At 45.5% G+C, this 22,185-nt stretch overlaps 1 protein-coding gene across 3 annotated transcripts in view; it reads left to right on the forward strand.

The window, feature by feature from the left end:
- Window positions 1-3,298: 3,298 nt before the first annotated feature.
- CYSTM1 (cysteine rich transmembrane module containing 1) overlaps window positions 3,299-22,185 on the forward strand; it is a 52,335-nt gene continuing 33,448 nt past the window's right edge. The window contains exons 1-2 of one of the 3 annotated variants that reach the window (XM_081090818.1): window positions 3,299-3,417; window positions 20,071-20,292. In XM_081090818.1, coding sequence (XP_080946944.1) covers window positions 20,091-20,292 — 202 coding nt within the window. In that variant the 5' untranslated portion in view covers window positions 3,299-3,417; window positions 20,071-20,090. Of the gene's footprint in view, window positions 3,464-20,070; window positions 20,293-22,185 lie in introns of all 3 variants that reach the window. The other 2 variants (XM_081090816.1, XM_081090817.1) reach the window with 2 other exon arrangements.

The raw sequence follows: 22,185 nt of genomic DNA on the forward strand, positions 1-22,185 counted from the left end.
GTAAGCAAGGATTTTTAAAAATCTGTTTTGCTTATTCTTACACCCTCAGAGCCTGGTACAGTCCCTGGCACATGGTAGGCACTTGGTAACTGTGTTGAATGAATACGTGAACTTAATGTTTTCCTGAATTCTTATTCTTCATATGTTATGTGCTAAATTATTGTTGGTTCATTTTATAAATACAAATGGACTTACAGGTTATTTTTGATTTATGTGTGTGTTTTTTTCTTATTCTTCCACACTTTCAAATGTGAGATACGGGGGAGAGGAATGGGGGGGGGGGGGCGCTAACCTCACCTCCGGCTTCAGCGGAGTCACCCCTAGCCAAGGTGTCATATCCCCTGGCTGCAGCCACACATTCAGAGAAAAGCAAGTTGCCCGAATCCAGTGCAAACACAAACTCCAATCTGGAGCTTTTCCTGGCCTGTTGGGAAAATGAAAGCTTTTGTCTGCTGGGATCTTTCACTGTGAGAATGTAATTCTGATACTCTCAGAGGGGCTGCTTGAGAACGCAGGGAAGAGAGAGCTGCGAGATAGAGCAAGGCTGGGATTTCCTGGTGCCAGTGTTTGAGTGCCTGGATCCCACTTTGCCTGAAGTTCAGATTCGCCTCTGGGTTTTTGGTGTCATGAGCCAATAAATTCTCCCTCTTTCTTAAACCAATTTGAATAGCATTTTAGTCACTAGCAACGGAGACATCCCGACTAGCCTAGCGATTTGGAATTTGAAAGTATAGACCAGAAAAAGAGGCACAAAACTGTGAGAGCCATTGTTCAGGTGAGAATCAAGCCTTGAGCCATGGCCAGAAGCAAACTGATCATTTTGCCTCTTTCTCCTTTACATGAACCTCAAATTCCATTAGAATCCAGCAGAGTAGTGAGCTAGGAAACACTAGAAGTGTAATCCTTTCTTTGATACCTGACATGGAAAAGGAGTCCAGTCATTCTTTTCTGGTTTTTGTGCATGTACTGACCACCGTCACTGGCTTTCCTTTGACATGTGTTTGTTGTTGTTGCTGTTAGAGTGGGGGGTGCAGGGGAAGACATCAAAACAAGCCACGTCTTACTGGACTTCTCTAGTATTTGACACAGAGGAATTCTACAAGTGCTCATTGAGCCTGTGGGCTCCAAAAAGATGTTCAACTTATGCAACATTTAGAGGTGTTCATTGAATAGGGTTATTGCGCACCGCCTCAAGCCAGGCTCTGACTTCCGCACATGTATGAGTGAGTGGAGCAGGCTTCTCCTTTTCAGGAGGGGTTGTTTCTACTCCGTTGTCAGCCCTTCTTCACCCGTTGGGACCACACCTTTGCTGTGGCCCTCCTTTCCCATCTGACCAGCCTGAATTCTGCTACCAAAGAATTTTTCACAAAATATTGCATCCCGTTTCCCACTTCGGGGAGCTTTAGTGGTCCCTACAGTTTTCATACTGAATCTATCCTCTTCTTCCCCGCCCTTAACAAAACTACTACCACTAGTAAAAGCCAATAGTTTGGAGCACTTACAGGTGCCAGGCAACATGCTTAGTTGTCATACTCATTATCTCTGTTAATCCTCCGAATGATACTATAAAGCAGAAATCCAGCTGGAGTTCCCCTCCTCACATCTGCCAGACACCCCAGGTCTGGCTGCCTCTGCCCTGCTCCCACCTTCTTCCTGACCACTAATCTCTGCCCCTGGGGCCCTGGACTCATAGTTTCCATCTCTTCTCCCCTATTAGTACAACTCTTTCTGGCTGGAGCCATGATTCTTCTCTGCCTTTTACAACTGTCTTCCCCCACCCCCTATACACTAGTTTCATTTTATATATATATAATTGATTTCAGAGAAGAAGGTAAAGGGAGAGAGAGAGAGAGACAGAGAGAGACAGAGAGAGACAGAGAGAGAAACATCAATGATGAGAGAGAATCATTGATTGGCTGCCTCCGGCACGCCCCCTAATGGGGATCAAGCCCACAGCCTGGGCATGTGCCCTTGACGGGAATCCAACCTGGGACACTTCAGTCCGCAGGCAGATTCTCTATGCACTGAGCCAAACCAGCTAGGGCCACTAGTTTCATTTTAAAATAAATGTATAAAAGTCAAAAAAGTGTCACTTAAATAAAACTATGAAGTAAATAATAAACAGGAAAGGTGGTACTTGGATATGAGACACACTTCCCATAAACTCGCGGTCTTCAATGACCATGCTTCAGTCATCCTGGCATTGCCCATTGCCAGACACCAAAAGTTTCTCACTAGAAGTTCATTATAAATAACTTTTTGGTCTAAAATCCCATAGTCTGGGAGGGAAGGACAACATACATGAAACCTCCATAGTGGTGCAGGGTGTAGAAGAGTAAAATATAAAAGAAACTCAGGAAAAAGAGATGAGAAGGCTCTCTAGCTGGGACCTCTCTATGGGGCGTCAGAATTTTATTTTGAGGCTGATGGTTTATGTCCAGAGACTGGAAAGTCAGAGAGTAATATTCCATTGCATATATGTACCACTTCTTCTTCGTCCAATCGCCTCCCCATGGACGCTTAGGTTTTTTCCATATCTTGGCTATAGTAAAGAATGCTGCAAAGAATATAGTGGTGCAGATATCTTTTCAAATTCGTGTAGAGGGGTAGGCATGGGATAATAGCAAGCAAGGGGAGGAATTTGAAGGCAAAAAATCTCCTCAAGGACTTGCAGGCTCGTCTTAGGCTTTGCTCTGGGAGTGTTTCAGGATTTCTTTTCTGTGGAGTATATAGGAGGAGGCGGCCTTCAGGACAGGAGGCCTGGGCCTGGGCTCCAGCCCCTCTCCTCCCCTCTCCTGAATGAATGAAGTCTGATTACATTCTCCAGCAAGGGCTGCGCTGTTTGCTGCGAGGGGGAAATGTTGCCAGACAGCACTGTCCATCCAGGTGTCAGCCTCAGCCCCGTCCTCCCAGGTGCAGCTCGGGGAGTAAACTCCGGAGCCCAGTTGGGTCTAACTCTAAACCGAAGAATATTCGAAGGGAGCAGCCCCCAGCTAACCTTGTGCGCCACGCACTGGGCTAGGGACTCGGGACATAGGCCCTGCCTTCCAGGCACGCGCTCGAGCGGAGAGGGGGTCGTTTGGAGCCTCAGAGAACCGACCCAACCTGAGGGCCTGTTGGCGCCCGGGCATCCGGCCCAGCTCCGAGGCCAGAGCCGGAACCAGTCCCCCGGCGCCGGCGACCGCGCCGCATTCCCTCGGCCCGGAGGGCCCCCGGCGGGGCGGGGCCCGCGCTGTGACGCCGCCCCCCGCGCGTTGCCAGGGTGATCAGGTGACTCGCCGCTCGCGGCTGTTGGGACCGCGGTGACGTCAGGCGCGCCGCTGCCACTCACTCCGCGGCTGGTGCGGCGCTATTTGTGCGGTCTCGCCTGGTCCCGTCCGCTCCGTCCCAACCGGTGCCCGGTCCACTCGAGAAGAGGTGAGGCTCGGCGGCCCGGGCCGGCCAAGCTGGGACCAGAGAGGGGGTGAGGCGCGGGCAGGACCCTTCCTGGGTTGTGCGCGTCCCCAAGCTCCCCGGGGCTCCCCGAGAGCGGCGGGCACCGGAGCGGGATGGGCCGGCTACGGCGGGGGCGCGCGAGGCCCCCGGAGAGGGGTGGGGGTCCCGGCGAGCCTACCCGATGCCCACCCGTGTCTCCCCGCCACACACAGCCCCCCTCACCCCTCGGCTGTTCCTCGGGTTCCCGGTCGCCGCGCAGCTGGCGGAGGCTGGGGGCCGGGGGAGCGGAAATCAGCCGCCCCGGGGGGGCCTCTGGGCGGTGGACTTAGGGGCTCTGCGTTTCAGTGGCCTCGCAGCTCCGGGAATCGGCGGGCTCGCAGCCGGACTCGCCACACCCCGTCTCGGTGGACGTCTGCGGGCGGCTTCTGCATCTCTTTGCCTGGGGCTGCGGTTTCTGGGGCGCTGCGGGGGGCCTACTCGGTGCTCTGAGCCGGGGGTCGGGGGGCCGCTCCGGAGCCCCGCGGGTGGAGCAGCGCGGAGGGCGTGCAGACCGCGAGCTGCGGCGGGAGGAGCCCTGACCTCTGAGAGCGGCGGATGGGGTTCTCGTAGACCTGTTGGGGGTGAAACCTGAGCGGAGTCCTGCGCAGCGGGGACTGTGCTCCCAGCCGCCGTGGGGAATTGGAGAGTGGAGGGCGGGAGGAAGGAGGCCTCCGGAGACGCCGGAGGGAAGGAAAGAAGGTCCTGGCCTGACTGCACTGAGCACCAGGGCCGTGTGTGGGGGGAAAGTTTGGAGAATTAGGTTAGTGCCGGTTAGGAAGACTTAGTGCCCAGCTGGCTATTGCGTGCCAGGGGAGTCACTGAAGCCTCGACTGCATGGAGGTAGGAGGATCGCAGGACTGGGGAGACAGGCGCTGGGGAGACAGGCGCTGGGGAGACAGATGCTGGGGAGACAGGCGCTGGGGAGACAGGCGCTGGGGAGGCTGTTGTGACAACCTGGCAAAGAGGTGACTTGGAACTCGGGTGTGATGGGATTCTGTGAACCCTGTGTATGAAATATTTATAACAGACAGGTGCATACACCCCAGCCATGGTTAGCAGATTAAACCCAAAATTCCTTCTTAGGAGAGGAAGCGCCCACTGCAGCTCATTTGATCTCATTTGGCCAGGTTTAATGGCTGCCTGAGAACTTTGCGCCCCTGTCCAGGGTGGGGCAAGGGTAGGTTTACAGTTGTCAGCACGCGAAACACAGTTTATTCTTGTATTATTATTTTTTAATTGTTGTGTTTTCCATACGAACAACTGTAAACCTACTTTTGCCCCACCCTGTATAGATGCGGTGGGTGGTTGGATTGTCGGTCGTGCTTGTTCTTCAGAGGTTCCAAACTCTTACAAAAACCTCTTCAGGGGGAAATCGGAACCCCAGGTGACCGGGAGGAGATTTAATGGGGGAAGTTATTAAGGGATAATCAGTGCCCCAAACATGAATATGGGCATCGGGGAAGCTGAAAGGAGGCCCCTGCTCTGTTAATTGTAGAACAGAGTTCCTCTTTTCTACCTGTTCCCCTCAGCTTGCGGGCTTCCCAGCGTCAGACTGCTTAAGTGTTAATTGGCCATTTTGTCTTAACTTCCTGAGAAACAGGAGAAAATATTTTGATTACTGAAGGGGAATGATTTGGTGATTTAAGGTTTTTCCCAGCTCTGGAATTCACTGATTCTGTGACTCAAAAATGCACTGATGTCCATTTTATGTTGAACCTTAGGAAGTTCTGTTTTCTGGGAGGTGAAATGGCTGAATCTTCCCACCAATTTGTTTTGTATTTGTTTAACTCCAGAAAACAGAATTGGACCTCCAGGGATCTCATACAGTAAACGGTAGTGTGGGCCCTAAACTTTAGGGAATTTTGTTGAGAACTTGGCCAAGGTGGCCGCAGCTGGTTTGTGTATAAACTTAGAAACCTGCCCAGCACTCGAGGGAGGGCAAATCCGGAGCGGCGGCACCTGGGAAGAGTGAACTTCGCAAAAGAAATCTTAAGACAGGTCACCTGAACAACGTGTTTACCATCTGTTACTACCTACCCGATGAGTCTGCATCCTCCCCTTGTTATAATAGTGGTTTTAAAGGGACTTTGCAGGGGCTTCAGTATTAAGAATACTGGCTATTAGATTTTTTTAAAATTGTTAACCATTTTCTAAATCTCTTTGGAAATATTTGAACCGGCCAACTAATCCTGCTTCCTTTGGAAAGAAACAGTCCAACGCCCCCCCCCCCCCCACTCCCCCAAACACTGAGCTATGTGCTGCCAAGGTCGCTAAGTAGGTCAAAAGTTTGGGGGAATTTTCCGCTTTCTTTCACCCCTGCCACCTCCACAAGTTTGCCCAGTGGTAGAGAAGTTAAGACTTCATGTCAGGAAAAAAAAAGAATTAGTGTGTTTCCCCTAAACAGGGCTCCCTGGGACTGGGTGTTCTGTTGAGAAAGTGAAATGCCCTCCCTTAAGGGGAACTAGGCCCAGGTGAGAGGCAGGACTAGGATAGGCCAGAGACTTTCCGGGGAGCAATGTGGGCCTGCACCTTTGTCACCCAAGGCCTTGGGCAGGGCCCTCCTCTTGGCACTGAAACATTCTTCCTCGACCTTGAAACAGGGTCAGCCCTCCCTTCACAGAGGTACTACAGAGAATTAATGAGAGGCTTGTATGAAGTTTGAGCTCATCCAAAGCAAATATTTTAATTCTTGGATGAATGGTAAATTTTGAGATGTAGTGAAATAAAGAAAGAGGTGGATATTATAAATTTTTGTAAAAGCCTCCTTCAAACCCTAAGGCTTTTTTGTTGTTGTTTTTCCTGGAGTATTTGGGCTTGGTTTATCATCGTGCCTATAATCAAGATCTGCAGGCCTGCGGGTAAGTGCTGTTTGTATTTCACATGTAAACCAGTCCAGGTTTCCCCCCACTCTTTCCCCTCTTTTAGAATGCCTAGAGTAAATCAGTAGCCTAGCAGGTATGGGGCTTTGGACCCAACACCCTTTCAATCCTAAAGGAGTTTGTTATTAAGCTCATCAGAGACAGAAGTAGGTAATAAAGCTCACGAAATGAAGTGAGTAAAATAGCCATTTCTTTAAAATCCTCTATCCTATTTCAGTCCGCCAATCCTACTGCTCAAATAGAGATTCAAGTGCTTGCTGGTGTTCCCAGAAACGGTACAGAATGTTATATTCATCTCTTAGACTTTTGGCATTTGCTGGCAAGTATAGTTCTCACTTGAGTGAAATTCTGACAGGAGAGGGAGAGGCTTCTTGGTTTTCTCAGACTGAGCTCAGGCCTTCATGCTCCCCACGCCGGGCTCCCCATGCTCCCTGCTAATTGGCTTGGCTATAGAATGGGAGTCAGCAATTAAAAAGCAGCAGTATGGAAGCAAGGGGATTGAGCATGAGTTGATTCTCCAGCCTGTAGCCAAAAAAGGTTTACAATGCTTTGGGCACTATATACAAAGGGCTCTTCAGAAGGAAGTGAGCTTGGAATGACTTATTTTTTGTAGTTTTTAGGAGACATGGAATATTTGTACTGATTTAGGCCTCAAGCAAAGGAGGCAAATGGTTTGAATACAGTCTCTGTGGTCAACAAGCCTATGGTATGACTCTGCAGAAAACAAGGGATGATATATATTTTTCTGAACCCTTTCAATTAGTGGTTTAAGGGAGTGTTGGTAGTTATGGTGAGAGGAGAGTTTGATTTACCTGCATTTACTCATTGGGGAGTAATGCCTTACTCACAGGTGCCTATCATTAGTTCTCCGATGATTTATGCTAAAGAATCGTTAGTCCCAAGAGAACTGACCCAGAAAACACATCATTACTGCAAATTATCTGACCACGTGGTCAGTGTTCAAAGAAAGACAGGGATGGGGAACAATGGCACCGCAAAGGTTTGGGGGGAGAAGAATTCCTGGGAAGTGGTACTAGACTTCTGCCACATTAAATTTCCAGTGTGGTCCATAGTACTTTACCAGGCAGTTTCCAGTGTCAGGACCTTGGGCAGGATCATTTGGGGAGAATAAATACTGCCTTCAGCCAAAGATATGATTCACTAAGTGAATTTTTTCCCCCAGAGGTTAGTAGGCAGGTGGTAGGGCTGGTTTGGGGTAGGGGCCCCTTAAATCCCCTCTCCTGAAACTCCATGGGGCTCTGATACTGGGAAGACAGCAGAGTGAAAAATCTAAGTGTTAAAAAGAAATACGTGCAGTCAGTGTGAAACCACTGGTGTTTTTATATGAAATTTGCCTGGAGGCCTAAGTGGTGGTCAGACTGTATGCTATATTAAATTCTAGTCCTTTCATCAGGGGAGTGACTTCTCTGGTGCTGTGGTATATTCTTTCTGTGTGAGTATGCTCTTGGAAAACTCAGGTTTTAGTTCAGGGTGGATGCAGTAATTTATTTCAGTTCATCAATACCCCATACTTTGAGCCCTTGTTTTCCACATATACAGTAGCTCTTTGTGGGTAGTACTAATGACAGAAATCTGAAGATATCATCTAGCATTTGTGTTTTCTAATTTTTGTTGTCCATAGTGTCTGCTCCTTTAAAAATTCTGTGAAAACTGAGAGAAGAAAGGAGGGGAGAGTGAGCTGCCCTGCACTTGTACATGATCTCTTAGGGTGCTGCACATGGTAGGCACCAGTGGTACTTGCTGGTGTAAAGTGAAATTCACTCTTGTCCATTAACAGCCATCCTGCAGGGCTGGCTGAGCTGCTGCTTCCTCCATGGGCCAGGAGGGCATGCTTTAATGGTGGCGCAAAGCCGGGGCTGGTTTGGTGTCCGTCAGGAACCACGAGTGCTTAAATTACCAGCACATTAAGCTGTAGGGGTCTCTTTCTAAGCCATCAAGATTTCAGTTCTCCCACAAAGCCTAGTCCGGGCTGGGGTATGGGGGACAGTGGGGGCAGAGACAGTCTTTCAGGGGCTGTGCTGGTGGGGGACCGGGCCTGGGAGTGGCCATGTCAGGCTTGTTGGGATGGATGGGCCAGTCCTCTTTCTAATGTGTCCTCTAAACTTGGCAGGGGGCAGAGTTCATCCTTTTTCTCTCTCTCCCTGCTCTAACCTAGCCTTTCATTTCCCCAACTCACTTTCTGTGTTAGCAGCTTTCTTCCCTTTTCATTTCCCTTGTTCACTGCTGCTTTCTCTTTCAATCCTCCCTCTTGCTGGGCCTCATTTTCTCCCCATTGTCACTTTGAGCCTGGCTATTTGAAGTTCGAGGGTTACAATGCTGCCCTGTGTGTCCCAGTGACTAAATGTAATTTAGAGGTCCGCAGCCTTTTTTTCTGACGAGCCAACCTCACTTCCCTGCTGCTTTTAGACAGCATTGGTGGGGTACTGTCCAGAGTCCCTGACCTGAGGCATTGGATGAAGCTGGAGGTGCCTCTCCACGGGGGGCCCCAGCAGTGTGGCAAGGGGGCTGTGGTCAGGATTTGCTGGCATGGTCAGCTGTCAGACAAGGGACTGAGGTCTACCCTCAGAAGTCCTTCCAGAAACTGAAGGCAGAAGCAGAATTGGGAATCCTGTGTTCAGGCGGTCCTGTGGCTTCTGCACAGGACCATTCGTGACTAACAAAGACTGGAAAGGGGGCCTTTGGTTACGTTGGCCTGGAACCAGTGGGACTATTTGCAGTTGTGGATCTTGCCCTGCAGCTGGGTTTTTCCAGGGGGCGACTGGGACAAACTGCTCTCAGTGGTAGTTGGATGGTTATTGGAAGCATAGAAGCATGGCTTTCCTGCTCAATGAGTAAAGAAATGAATTTTTTTCTCTTAAAGGCCATGTGGCAGACTTTACTAAAAAATTATTATAGGGGTTTTATTATTAAACTAGGGGCCCAGTGCACGAAATTCATGCACTGGGTGTTGGGGGGGGGGTGAGTGTCCCTCAGCCCAGCCTTCCCCCTCTCACATACTGGGAGCCCTCAGGCGTTGACCCCCATCACCCTCCGATCGCCTGATCGGCCCCTTACCCAGGCCTGATGCCTCCGCCAGAGGTGTCAGGCTTGGACAGGGGACCCCCATCTCCCCCCAATCACTGGCTCTGGCCCCCGCCCAGGCCTGAGGCCTCTGGCCCAGGAATCATGCCTGGGCAGGGGACCCCCATCTCCCTCTGATCGCTTGCTCCACCCCCCGCCCAAGCCTGACGCCTCTGACCCAGGCTTCAGGCCTGGGCAAGGGGACCATCATATCCCCCCAATCCCCGGCTCCGCCCCCACCCAGGCCTGATGCCTCAGCCAGAGGAGTTGACCCTCATCACCCTCCGATCACCAATCACCGGATCGGCCCCTTGACCAGGCCTGAGGCCTCCAGCAGAGGTGTCAGGCCTGGGCAGGGGACCCCCAGCTCCCCGCGGTTGCAGGCTCCGCCCCTGCCCAGGCCTAACGCCTCTGGCCTAGGCGTCCGGCCCGGGCAGTGGGGACCTGCGGGGCAGCGGAGGGCGCTGCGATCGTGGGCTTCGCTTTAGGCCCAGGCAAGGGACCCCTAGCTCCTGGGACTGCCAGCTTCGACCTTGCCCAGCTCCCATCGCTGGCTCCACCCCTACTTCCTGCTATCACTGGCCAGGGCGGCAAAGGCGCCTGATTCTCCGATCATGGCTGGGGGGCAGGGCAAAGGCGGCCCCAGGGCCGCCTTTGCCCTGCCCCCCAGCTCTTAGCTCCCCCCTGGGTTTCAGATCACTGTCAGTGGCAGGGGGCTTCTTCCTGCTTTCCCTTTCGCCTCCCTGCATTGTGCCTACATATGCAAATTAGCCGCCATCTTGTTGGCAGTTAACTGCCAATCTTAGTTGGCAGTTAATTTGCATATAGCCCTGATTAGCCAATGAAAATGGTATCGCCGTACGCCAATTACCATTTTTCTCTTTTATTAGTGTAAATATGTATAGAACTTCATTATTAAATATGTATAGAAATATATATATAACAAAAGTACAGTTTAATGAATAATTATATTCATTAATATAACTGTAATTTATTCAGGTCTAGAAATAGAATTTTACTTTTTAAACCCAAATGGGATAGTAGAATGTTCTGTGTTGCAATTTGCTTTTTAACTGTGTTGGCACTTGTCCGTATCAGCAAATGTAATTCTATCTCATTCTTCTTAAGGATCAAATAATAGCAGTTCCATGGTTTGGAAATTCTGTGATTTATTTAATCATTCCCATATTGATGGCCCTTTGGAATGTTATATATCATATAAATATGGACGTGTATATTTTACACATGTAATATGCATACTATATAGCTCTGATAAACAAATGCCACAACTAATGGGTGTATGGTATAAAATTCTGTCTATAAAATTGGTGGGGTTTGTTGTTTTTTTTGCATCCTAGCAATAGTATATATCTGTAGGTTAAATTCCTAAAGACAAAATTGTTGGTTCAAAGAATAGAGTGTTTTCATTTATTTATTTGAGATTTCACCTAAGAATGTGTCTTTGTTGAAGAATTTGTAAGAAAAAAAAAAGGACCCTCTATAAAAAGAAGGATGTTTCCTCCAAACATTAGGGAGGAATGGTATACCAGTGCCTGGGCAGCTGAGGGGTAGGCTATTTTATTAGTTGATATTTTCAGGTAACTGATTTTTTTTTTTTAGGGCTGTTTAATAGATCTTATATCTTATAGAGCAGCAGGTCCTGAATCCAGCCAGAAGTTCTGTATAGAAAGTTTTATGAAAAAAGATTTTAGCAGATGCTGTATTATCCTCTGGTGAAGGAAACGTCTCTGGATTCCCTCAGTGTCTAAAGCTGGAAGAATGCTGAGATGTACATTACCAAGTTTAATATTGGAGGGAAGTGAGATTGGCTATAGCCATACAGGATGGGGCAAAAGTAGGCTTACAGTTGTTCTACTGGAAAATAATATAAGAATTAAAAAATAATAATCCAAGAATAAACCTTCTCATTCTCACAACTCTAAACCTACTTTTGCCCCTCCCTGTATTTTCCAATAATGCTAAACTGTGGGTAGCTAATATGGGTATGACTTTTCAGGCTTCTAATCTGATGTGTCAGGACAAGTGGAGAATGCTTACATTTTTGTATTATTTTAATGTTGGTGATAATGGCTGAATGGCTTTAGCAAACCATGTTACTAAATAGTTTGTGGACTTTTTAGTTTCATGTAAACTGAGTAATAAAAGCAGTATGTAGTTTTTATATCAAATATTGTTTGTGAGAAAGGAAAATAAAATAAGACAGTCTCTGAACCTTTCCTTACTCCAGGATGGGGCTTCAGAGATAGATGATCCACTATTGTATTTTTCGCCTCCATGTGCATTTTTTAAATATATATTGATTTCAGAGAGGAAGGGAGAAGAGAGAGATAGAAACATCAGTGATGAGAGAGAATCACTGATCAGCTGCCTCCTGCACACCCCCTCCTGGGGATCGAGCCTGCAACCCGGGCATGTGCCCTTGACTGGAATCGAACCCAGGACCGTTCAGTCTGCAGGCTGATGCTCTATCCCAGTGGTTCTCAACCTTCTGGCCCTTTAAATACAGTTCCTCATGTTGTGACCCAACCATAAAATTATTTTCGTTGCTACTTCATAACTGTAATTTTGCTACTGTTATGAATTGTAATGTAAATATCTGATATGCAGGATGGTCTTAGGCGATCCCTATGAAAGGGTCGTTCGACCACCAAAGGAGTCGCGACCCACAGGTTGAGAACCGCTGCTCTATCCACTGAGCCAAACCAGCTAGGGCTCCATATGCATTTTGATGTCCTTGTTCAGGAAGGGTCCCATTTCTAAGCTATGTGTCATTGTGTACTCCATGGAGAGGCTATTCTAAGGCCACAAGTCAAAATGTTGATGCAAAAGACATGCTCTAATATTTAGTCATTCGTTGATTATATGAGGACAGCTTGGGGCCTGGTAGAATTCTCTGGCAAACAAAAGATGGTGCTTAAGGTAGGGGATGGCTAATAATATTTAGGAGGCCAACTCCAAAATCAGTATTTGGACAACAATGAAATAACACTACAGGACATCTGCTTCCAGTCTCCTGTAAAAGAAAAACTTAGGAAATGGGGACAAAGCAAAATGTGTTATAAATAATGAACAAGTCATAAAAACAAAGATCTTGTCCATGTTACTGATAACTGTGAGGTCTCCTGGTGTAGTTCTGTTGTCCTGGATGCCTGCTCTTTGGCTTTGGGGCTCAGATATTCACATGTACGTGTGGCATGACTTTCCCTATTGGTGGTGTCATTTGGGCTCTACTTGTACCTCAATTTCAGTAAATTTGCAAAACTCTTTGAGGTGACCACCCTCTGGACCACCCAAAGTGAACTTTGTTTAGTCTTTATAGGCAAACTATCTTCATCCCTGAAATTTAGAGAAATTCTAGCATTTTCCACTTGATGCAGTAACCGACAGATAGGAAAGGTAATTTTATTTTTATTAGCAGTACTGAAGGGGAAGAGCAAGCCAGCTAGATAGTTCTTTCATATCCCCAGTACTTGGCCTGTCATGTAGTAGGTACTTATATTGCTGGATAAACAGTATTAGATTTGCCAATAGTATCAAAAAAGTAAACATAAGTTACGTGAATCTTTTAAAAAGAGGTTGAATAAGTATAGAAAAGGAAGCGGCAATAATCCTGAAATGATCCTACTCTTAGCAAGGCTGTTTGTGAGCTGACCTTTGGCCTCATTTAGTACAGGTTCAGCCATAATGAACCTGGTTTGTTGTGTTGTTTTTAATCCTCACCTAAGGATATATGGTTGTTGCTTTTAAATTGATTTGAGTGGGGGGGCGGGGGGGCGGGCGAGAGAAATAATGATGTGAGAGAGAAACATCATTGGTTGCCTCCTGTATGTACCCCAACTGACTGGGGATTGAACCCAAAACCTGGGTATGTGCCCTGACCAAGAATCAAACCCGAAACCTTCGGGTTCTATCATCCTTTCCGTGCATGGGACAACACTCCAGCCAACTGAGCCACACTGGCCAGGGTATGAACTGGTTTAATCCCTCAAATGCATTTAGCTCTTTCTCACAGATTGTTATCTCTGACCTGTGTGTTATATGCTCAACTCTCAGTTGTTCATCACTTCCCTTCAGAAGCTTTCTTGACTTCCCTGACCTGTGGCCTCTGCTTTGAGCTCACAATACCAAGTGTTTCCTCTCTCTCAGCATGGTTTCGTAATTGCTGATGTTAATGTCTGTCTCTCACTAGGCCCGAGAAGAAATTGTCTCTTTCTTACCATTATCTCGGGAGTGCCTGGAACCACTAATGTTGGGTCCACAGGTTTATAAAAACTGCAAACAGGAGATGATTAGAGCAGCACAGAACCAGTAATTCTAAAAGCTTTTTTTAGCCTAACCTTACCCAAAATTGTGGGTATGAGAATCAAGAAAAATTGAGGGACCTAGAATATAAAATAACCTATTTACAAAGATCCTATTAAAAGGCCAGCTAATCAGGGAGTTAAAATAAGACACAGAGGAGGTCTTTAGAATAAGATCTGATCTCGTGTTTTTAAACTTTAAAGACAATTTGTAAATTCTCAAGAAGGATAGGGTAAGGATGGAAGGATGAGCAAGGCTTCTGGCTTTGACCATAGCTCATGTACAAGATGGGAAAGTCTGCATGTAATCAAGGGAATTTTGCTTTTTTTATCCCACATCTGACTTCTCAGTTTGAAGCAGAAAGAAAACATTTAAAGAACTTAGGGATCTGAAGTGTCTTGTGAAAAAAAACAACAACACACAATTACAAAAATCACTGTGAAAAGCAGATATAAAACAGGTTACCAACAAGGAAAAGATTACTAATTGGAAGAAAAATCAGGGTAGTGGAAGTGGATAGGCGGTCTACAAAGGCATGTAGCATTAGAAAAAACAAAAGTGGTAGCATGAAAAGCTACCACTAAGAAAACTTGCTTAGCCGGTGTCTACCTATGTACCAGGAGGTCAAGGCACATTCCTGGTCAAGGCACATGCCTGGATTGCAGCTGGATCCCCAGTAGGGAGAGTGCAAGAGGCAGCCTATCACTGATTCTCTTTCATCATCGATGTTTCTATCTCTCCCTCTCTCTTCTCTGAAATAAATAAAAATATATACATTTTTTAAAAAACCATAAAGGTTTCCTTAGTCAAACTTTTAGAAATACGAAAATGAATATAAATAAATAACAATTGCCTATCATTCCAACCAGATATTTCCTTCTAGCCAGATTTTATCTGTCTGCTGTTACTGTATGACTTAAAGTGTGAAAATCTGAATGTACAGCTCAGTGAGTTCATAGCATTCATGTGAACATGACTCGGCTCAAGATGTAGACATTTCCATTATCCCAGAAGGCTGTCCTTGTGCCTCTTTCAGTCAATATTCTTAGACTCATTTTGGCAGTTCTTGAACCTCACATAAATGGGATCATACAGTGTGACATCTGTTGAGTCTGGCTTCTTTTGCTCATCTTTGTCTGTACTTATTATTATAAGAACTCTTAGCTCCTCCCCCACCACACACACACATTATTGTATGTAATATTGTGGGGGTTTTTTTATTATTGCTGAGCAATTTTCTGTTATTTAACTAAACCATAATCTATCGGTTCTGCTCTTGGTGAACATTTGGATAGTTTTTAGTTTGGAGCTATTATAAGTAAAGCTGCTTTGAACATTGTTACATATGTCTTCAGTGGACTTAGGCACTCATTTTATCTCATTATAGATCTAAGAGTAGGGTTGCTGGGTCATAAGGTAAATACTGCCAAATTCATGAGTACATTATGTACTTCCAAAAGCTTGATTGTTTTAGCGTTCATATATAAATCCATGATATTGTGGATTATTTTTTGTTTATAAGGATGAGGATCAAGGTTTATTTCCCCACCCCCACAAGAATATTGTGGAATGAACTCAGAAAGAGTCTGGAGGCTTTGCTAGAAATAAAGACTAAAAATTTATTCAAAGGTCAGGGTTTGCAAACTGGAAATACAAGTAGGCAATATCCAGAGTGTTTTGAAGAAGAATGCTAAGAGTTCTCATAGTAACAGGTACATTCTTGAGAAAGGGTAATCCTCTAGATGACCGTTTGGTCTAGATAATGGATGTCACGTGGTCTGGATATGTGAACATTCCTTCTGTAGTCCTTTAGTGGGCAATCGGGGTTATCTGGAGGTTTGCTATATATTGGTATTTATATTAAAGAAACTTGGGATCTTGCTGAATATGTGGCTTTAAATTTTTTCTTCCAATTAATATTACATAATGCTTCAAAAACAAGTCCAAATGACGGCAAAAGAACTATGTAGATGTACTATAATTTATTTAACTCTTTTCTCTTGTTGGATATTAGGGTGTTTTATTTCTGTTTTCTGTGTTTTTCTTCTACTTTGTCCTTTACAATGCATGCTCTCTCTAAATGTCTGATAATCTTTGTCCATTCATTTATGTATGAGGTAATAAAAAATTGATTAAAAGATCTGTGTATACGGGCTTTACTGTGAGGTGACTGGGCGAGTCATTTCTTGGAATCTCCTCCGCTTTTAGTTATCAATACTTTTTTTCCATTAGGTCTCTTTAGTTTTTCCCAAGGGAAAATTCCCCAGTGTGCTGCTTACAGATTCAATGCCAGGCTACCAGGTAACTTTAAAATAATAACGGAAAGTACTATTCTTTCCTACACCTCTACTTTGATGAGGTTTTTGATAGTGATCTTATCTCCATGGACCACTTTCCCCCAAAGAATAATTACTGCTTTTCTCATTGTAGCGTTGAATATCTGCTAATACTGTCACTGAACATGTCTTGAATGGGATCTTTGGATAGCAGTGGTCATTCAATACAATCTATTAATGGATCTTGGCTGCTACTCCATTTGCACTGTCTCTTTTTGGAGCTTTGATTTGTCTTTAATGCTACAATTTCTACTGTTTACATTGGGTCCTTCCAGTAGGACTTACATTTCACCTGACCAAATTTATAAGGGAAAACGTTCATATTACAAAGTTTAGTATCATACCTTAAATTTAAAGCTCATTTGTGTTTTATGTTAAGTGGTTTGTACTAGACTGTGTTAGTGTTAGGCAATTTTTTATATTGCTGTGTTCCTGCACAAGCTTGAGAATAATTGATTCCCATCAGGGAGGTCCCGCTTCTCAAAAGGACTTTGATCCCAGCACAGATGCTGTTTCTGTGACTTTTGCTGTTCTCTTTCTCTTACTGTTTTGTTTTTGTTCTTGTTTGGAGGAAACTGAAAATAGATTCAGATTTTTATTCCTCTAAGGTGACTGTGTCTTAGGAACACAAGGACAGAGTTTGCAGGGAGGGGGGCTTGCTGGGGGGTATGGCAGCTAGAGCATCTCTATGGCTTGTGCTCGTTAAAGCACCTAGTGCCTCAGAATAATATAGTGGGTTTTCCCTCCTAGACACTATGATTCCTCAGGCAGAGGGAGAAAGGTATACTCCAAAGACAAGAGGGAAACATGATTGAGGAAAGGAAGGAGAACACATACATTTGGGAGAGTTTTGAGAGTCCCAGGGAGAGAACTACATAGGATAATGAGGAATAGATGCAAATAGATGGATCAAGAAAAGTCATGAAACATTGAGGTCTGAAGTTCTGAGGCTAATTAGTATTGTAAGGTCTTATTGGACTAATCAAATTAAACTACAGTTTTGGCGGAATAAGGTCAGTCTGAAAGACCCCTCTCCCCCAGTACACACACTAAATTATAGGAAAGAGTAAGCCATGGCAGCTGTGTTCTACTTCTGTGACTTAAAAAATTAAGTAATGGAATGACCATAAAGGGGTTAATAAAACGGATTTCTGTGTTGACCAGGGCTCTCTAGGTTTTCCACAGGTTTTTCCAAAGCCTTCTCAGAAGGAAAGAGGAAATACAGACATGGTCAGCAATTACATATGCCCCAAGTCATGGGATGATTGCAGTTAGTCCCAGTGAGCCTTTGCATTAGGGTCAGGAGGAAGGCCATTCCCAGGTCAGAGGGTGAGGCCATGTTGGCATAGACCAGAGAGCAGAGAAGGGAAAGAATTCTAGTTCTTTTCTGAATTCCTGTCAAACCCCTGGGAAAATAAGAGATCTCCAAAATAGGGAACAGACTGCAATTGCGGTCAAAATAGATGCCCTCAAGCCATTCTGATTCTGTATTTTAAAAGTTTCAATTTATAATCACCTCCCTCAAGTGACACTCTCCCCACTCCCTCCTTCTACTGGGTTTAGGCCCCTACTCCTACCCAGCATTCTGTTTACTACTTTTTCTAAAAATCACTATCCTTATTGTTTGTTTTTTTTAACCAGTTACTCAAGAGAAGAGTATGAGCTGTATTCATATACCCCACTGTGTAGCACAGTCAGACACAGTCCGCACTGCATGATGCATGTGCGTGGTTGAATGTCATTCAGAAGGGTTTCTAGGATTGTAAATCCTATAGAGGCAGTGTAGGTTAGGCTGGGCTTTAGTGTGATTTAAGAGCCTGTTATAAATCATCTGGCTCTGGCCAGTTTGGCTCCGTAAATAGAGCGTTGGCTTGCAGACTGAAGGGTCCGGGGTTTGATTCCAGTCAAGGGCACATGCCCAGGTTGCCGGCTCGATCCCCAGTGTGGGGCGTGCAGGAGGCAGCTGATCAATGATTCTCTCTCATCATTGATGTTTCTATCTCTCTCTCCCTCTCCCTTCTTTTCTGAAATCAATTTTTTTAATTAAAAAAAATAATGGCAATTTAAAAAATAAGATCTATAATAATAAAAGCATAATATGCTAATTAGACCAGCACAGATCTAATCGGGTTGAAGCCAGGGCTTCGAGGGAAGCCCGGGTCCCAGGTGCCAGAGGGAAGCTGGTGCCGGCAGCCGGGGAAAGGAAGGTCTACTCTTGCACGAATTTCATGCATTGGGCCTCTAGTAAAATAATAAAATAAATAAGTAAAGTCATCTGAGGATCCTTCTTTCTGCTCTGCCTTTCTCAAGTGCCTACTTCATTTTGAGACTGGCTCCCTCAGGTCTGAACATTGGCTGTCAGCAACTTTGTAGGACATGTCCTTGCTAGGCTTTGTGTGTGCCTGTGCTAAGGGGAAGGGAACGTTGGGAGTGTGTTAGAGAGCCCCCACGCTTTTAGCTGACCAAACCACTTCAGGACCAATCCCAGTGGCCAAGGATGCCATTTGTGATTGGCTTAACCTTGGATTCCTTTGAATCAATCTTGATGCAAAAGGAAGGGTGACCTGGACTGACTTAGGTTAAGTTGGGCTCTCCATGGAGCTGGTACAGGGTGAGCTTCCCTAAGTACATGAACTGCAGGAAGAATGGATGATGCCTAAACTGGAAATCTGACTGCTGTTACTAAGGGAGGATATGGTTGTCGTGTGGGCAGCCAACAAAGTCTGTTAATTTTAATTCAGATTTTTCTGAGGATCCTTACTTAATGGCTATTCTGTTCTTAATGTAGAGTCATATAGAGTCACTTATTTGCATGTTATGAAAAAGAATTAAGTAAAATTTAGTAAATACTAAGTATTTACTAAATTAAGTATTTACTGAATATTTAGTAATATTCAAAATAATAAGTTTTGGGTATGAGACTGTTCCCTCTACTAACTTACTATTTAATTAAGAATAGAAGAAACTCAAATAGGTAAAAAGTTTAATAGCAATACTAGAGATGGGTAATAGCACAAGGCAGCAAGATGACAGGCATCTCCCTGTTCATCCGGTGTGGACTTTGCATTCCCCAGTAATGCTTTTCCTCTGGAAGTCATTGTGTCGGGCACTGTGGAGGTCACAAGCATGATGGAAATGAGGTGCTGGCCCTGCAGACTAGAAGCCCAATCAGGAGAATGGTTAACAGGCGTGGAGGCTGGGAAGCAACGGCCTCCCTCACAGAAGCAAGCCACTGAGAACAGGAACCTATAAACACAAGTGGGGGTTCCTGGTGAGCCGCTCCAAGGTCCCAGTAGCCTGGATGGTCAGGGGAGATGCTCAGCATCCTCGGTAGACAGCTCTGCCCGTGTCCAGTGATGACTGAGCACGCTGCTCAGCTGCTTAGAGGTATGGGTCCGGGGGAGCAACCAGATCACCCAGTGCCCAGGGCAGTGGCGGCAGTTACACACTTTGGTCGGTCGCTGCTGGCAGTGCTGCTTGTTAGAAAACCCCGTGTGGCCCAACCCTGTTTATTGGAGGACTGCTAGTACTGGGTCAGCGTCTGCTGATCTGACTTATAATTAGTGCTGTTAGACCTTGTGCTTTCTTCTTAGAGCTGTCCAGTCACATTTATGGACATTTCAGGCAATTGAAACACAAAATAATATCCTGTTCGTCACTCAACACATTTATTGAGGCGCCTGCCTTGTGCCAGGCACAATGCTAAGCTCTAGGGTCATGGTGATGATTCAGAAGAGACCTGATCTCTGCTGTCCCAGCCTATCGTCTAGTGGGGAAGTCAGACAAAGGCAGATAAACATACAGAAGGTATTTGCCAATTATGATGGTGAGTAGGAAACACAATGGGCAGAGCTGCAGATTTGCAAGAGGTTTGAAATACCTTTATGGCATTTTGTAAAAGATCTCTTGGGTTGAAATTCGCTTCCTAATGATTTCCACTGATTAAATGCAAATAATTTTTATCCTTTGTCTTGTAGGTATATTCTGCAGTTCCCTAATGAACCCAGGGAACCCTCCACCATATTCGGGCCCTGGCCCGACGGCCCCGTACCCACCTTATCCACAACAACCAATGGGGCCTGAAGCCTACCCTCCAGGACCTATGGGAGGACCTTACCCCCCTCCTCAGGGGTACCCCTACCAAGGATACCCACAGTATGGCTGGCAAGGCGGACCTCAGGAGCCTCCTAAAACCACAGGTATGTGACGGGTGTGTGTGTAGGTGGATATGTGGGGCGGGGTGCGCGCAGTCCCACATCACCGAAGGAAGGGTTTGCCAGTTTTCTTTGGCAGAGAAGAAACTCTGGCCTTTGTGTGCCGTGGTTGACATTCTCAAAGCTTGGTGAGTGCTTAGGGTGGCTTCTTATTCCTGAGAGGACTTCTTTCTCAGGAAACCTGAGTCAGTTCTGCCTACTTTCTTCATTTCTCTTGCTCCCTGTGGGGCTGATGACTTCCAGGCCGACATGTGTTCTGGGCGCACCTCCTGGAGCACCTGTGGGGGAAAGGACCAGTTGGCTTTTTGCTCTGGGCGTCAGTTTTGTTTTTCAGGTCTAGCCTGTTGGGATTATTTTCCCTCAGCTTGTTGACCCTCAAGTCATCCTCTTGCCCCTACTTTCGGGGTTGGTTTTCTCTACTAACATGTTTTCCTAATTCTGTTTAACCTGCTGGCTGAGTTCTCAGCTGGCTTGTGAGTCCTTGTGTGCTGGAACAGTGCTCCTCAACATTTACTCTGCACACCAGCGCCAGTCCCTGAGCAGCTACTGGGCTATGATGAGATAAGCACAGAAAGTGAGAGTAAACATTCAGAAACATTTAGAGCAATTTGGTATTTCCCTGACATTCAAGCATGTGAGCTTGCATTTTACAAAAGTATCAGTCTATGAAGGGTTAAAAAGGAAATATCTTGAGAAGCACTGTACTAAATGTCTTGGTGACTGCTAGGACTGGCTCAGAACCTTTGTGGAATAGTTGCTCTCTTACAGCTCTTTCAGCTTAATTTTTACTGAGTGCTTATTATGTGCCATGTGGTCTCCTAAGAGCTTTATATATACATTAACATTTAATCCTTGCAACAATCCTATGAGGTTATTCCCATTTTATAGTGAAGTAATTGAGGCACAGAGTGGAGTAATGATTTGCCCGAGGTCACCAGCTAGAAGTGGCAGATCTCAGAATCTAATTCAGATAGTTCAGCTTAAGAATCTTGTACCTGTAACTTCTTGCTGTACTCTTGTCTCTCTCCTGTCCTTTCTGACCCACATTCATCTGAATTTAGGGCCTCAGTCTGCCTCTGAGATTTTCCTAAAGCTTAACCCCTTATTAATCAAAAGTACTAACAGAATCAATAGTTTATTTTATTTCAGGATTTGAGGATTCTTTAGAATGGGTGGATTCCGTGGAAGAAAAATATATTTGAGGAATTTTACACTCAATATGGGAAAGATAATACTTTTATAGTGTCAGATCAGAGGCTGTGCTAAGATTGAATAGATGTTCATACCTTTAAAAGATTTGGTTTATTGTGAAGGAAAGCTTTTACAATCCAAGATTCTGTTTTGCTATAAATTTTAAATAGCTCGTGCTCAGAAGAGTGCAGGAAGTATAGCCAGTAAAATCAGAGTAGTTGGCATTCAGGTCTGTGACATCAGAGGGGGATTTCCTGAAAATAAATCTCAGTTTCCGGTTTTCTGCTTCAAGACAAGGTAACCCTGTGATGAATGAAAGAAGGCAGACTGAAAATACCACATAAGGTATGATTCTAGTTACGTGCAATTCAAGAACAAGCCAAAATAATCAATAGTGATGAAGATCAGAATTGTGTTTACTCCTGGCTGTGGAGTAGGGGTTGCGGGTGGGGTTGGTTATTGATTGGGAAGGGCAACAGGGAACCTTCTGGAGTATTAGGAATCTTCTTTACCTTAACCCGGGTATAAACATTCTTCAAGCTGTACATTTACTATGTGTGCACTACCTGAGATGTTATATGTCAATGAAAAGAAAAGTCAGCCTAGTATTTGGGTTATCCAGTAGAGTCAGCCCAGTGCCTGCCTGGTGTTGTCTTCCAGGCAGAGCCCTCACGGTCTATAGTGTGC

The sequence above is a fragment of the Myotis nattereri genome (genome assembly GCF_964212035.1).
Source record: "Myotis nattereri genome assembly, chromosome: 5".
Classification (NCBI taxonomy): Eukaryota; Metazoa; Chordata; class Mammalia; order Chiroptera; family Vespertilionidae; genus Myotis; species Myotis nattereri.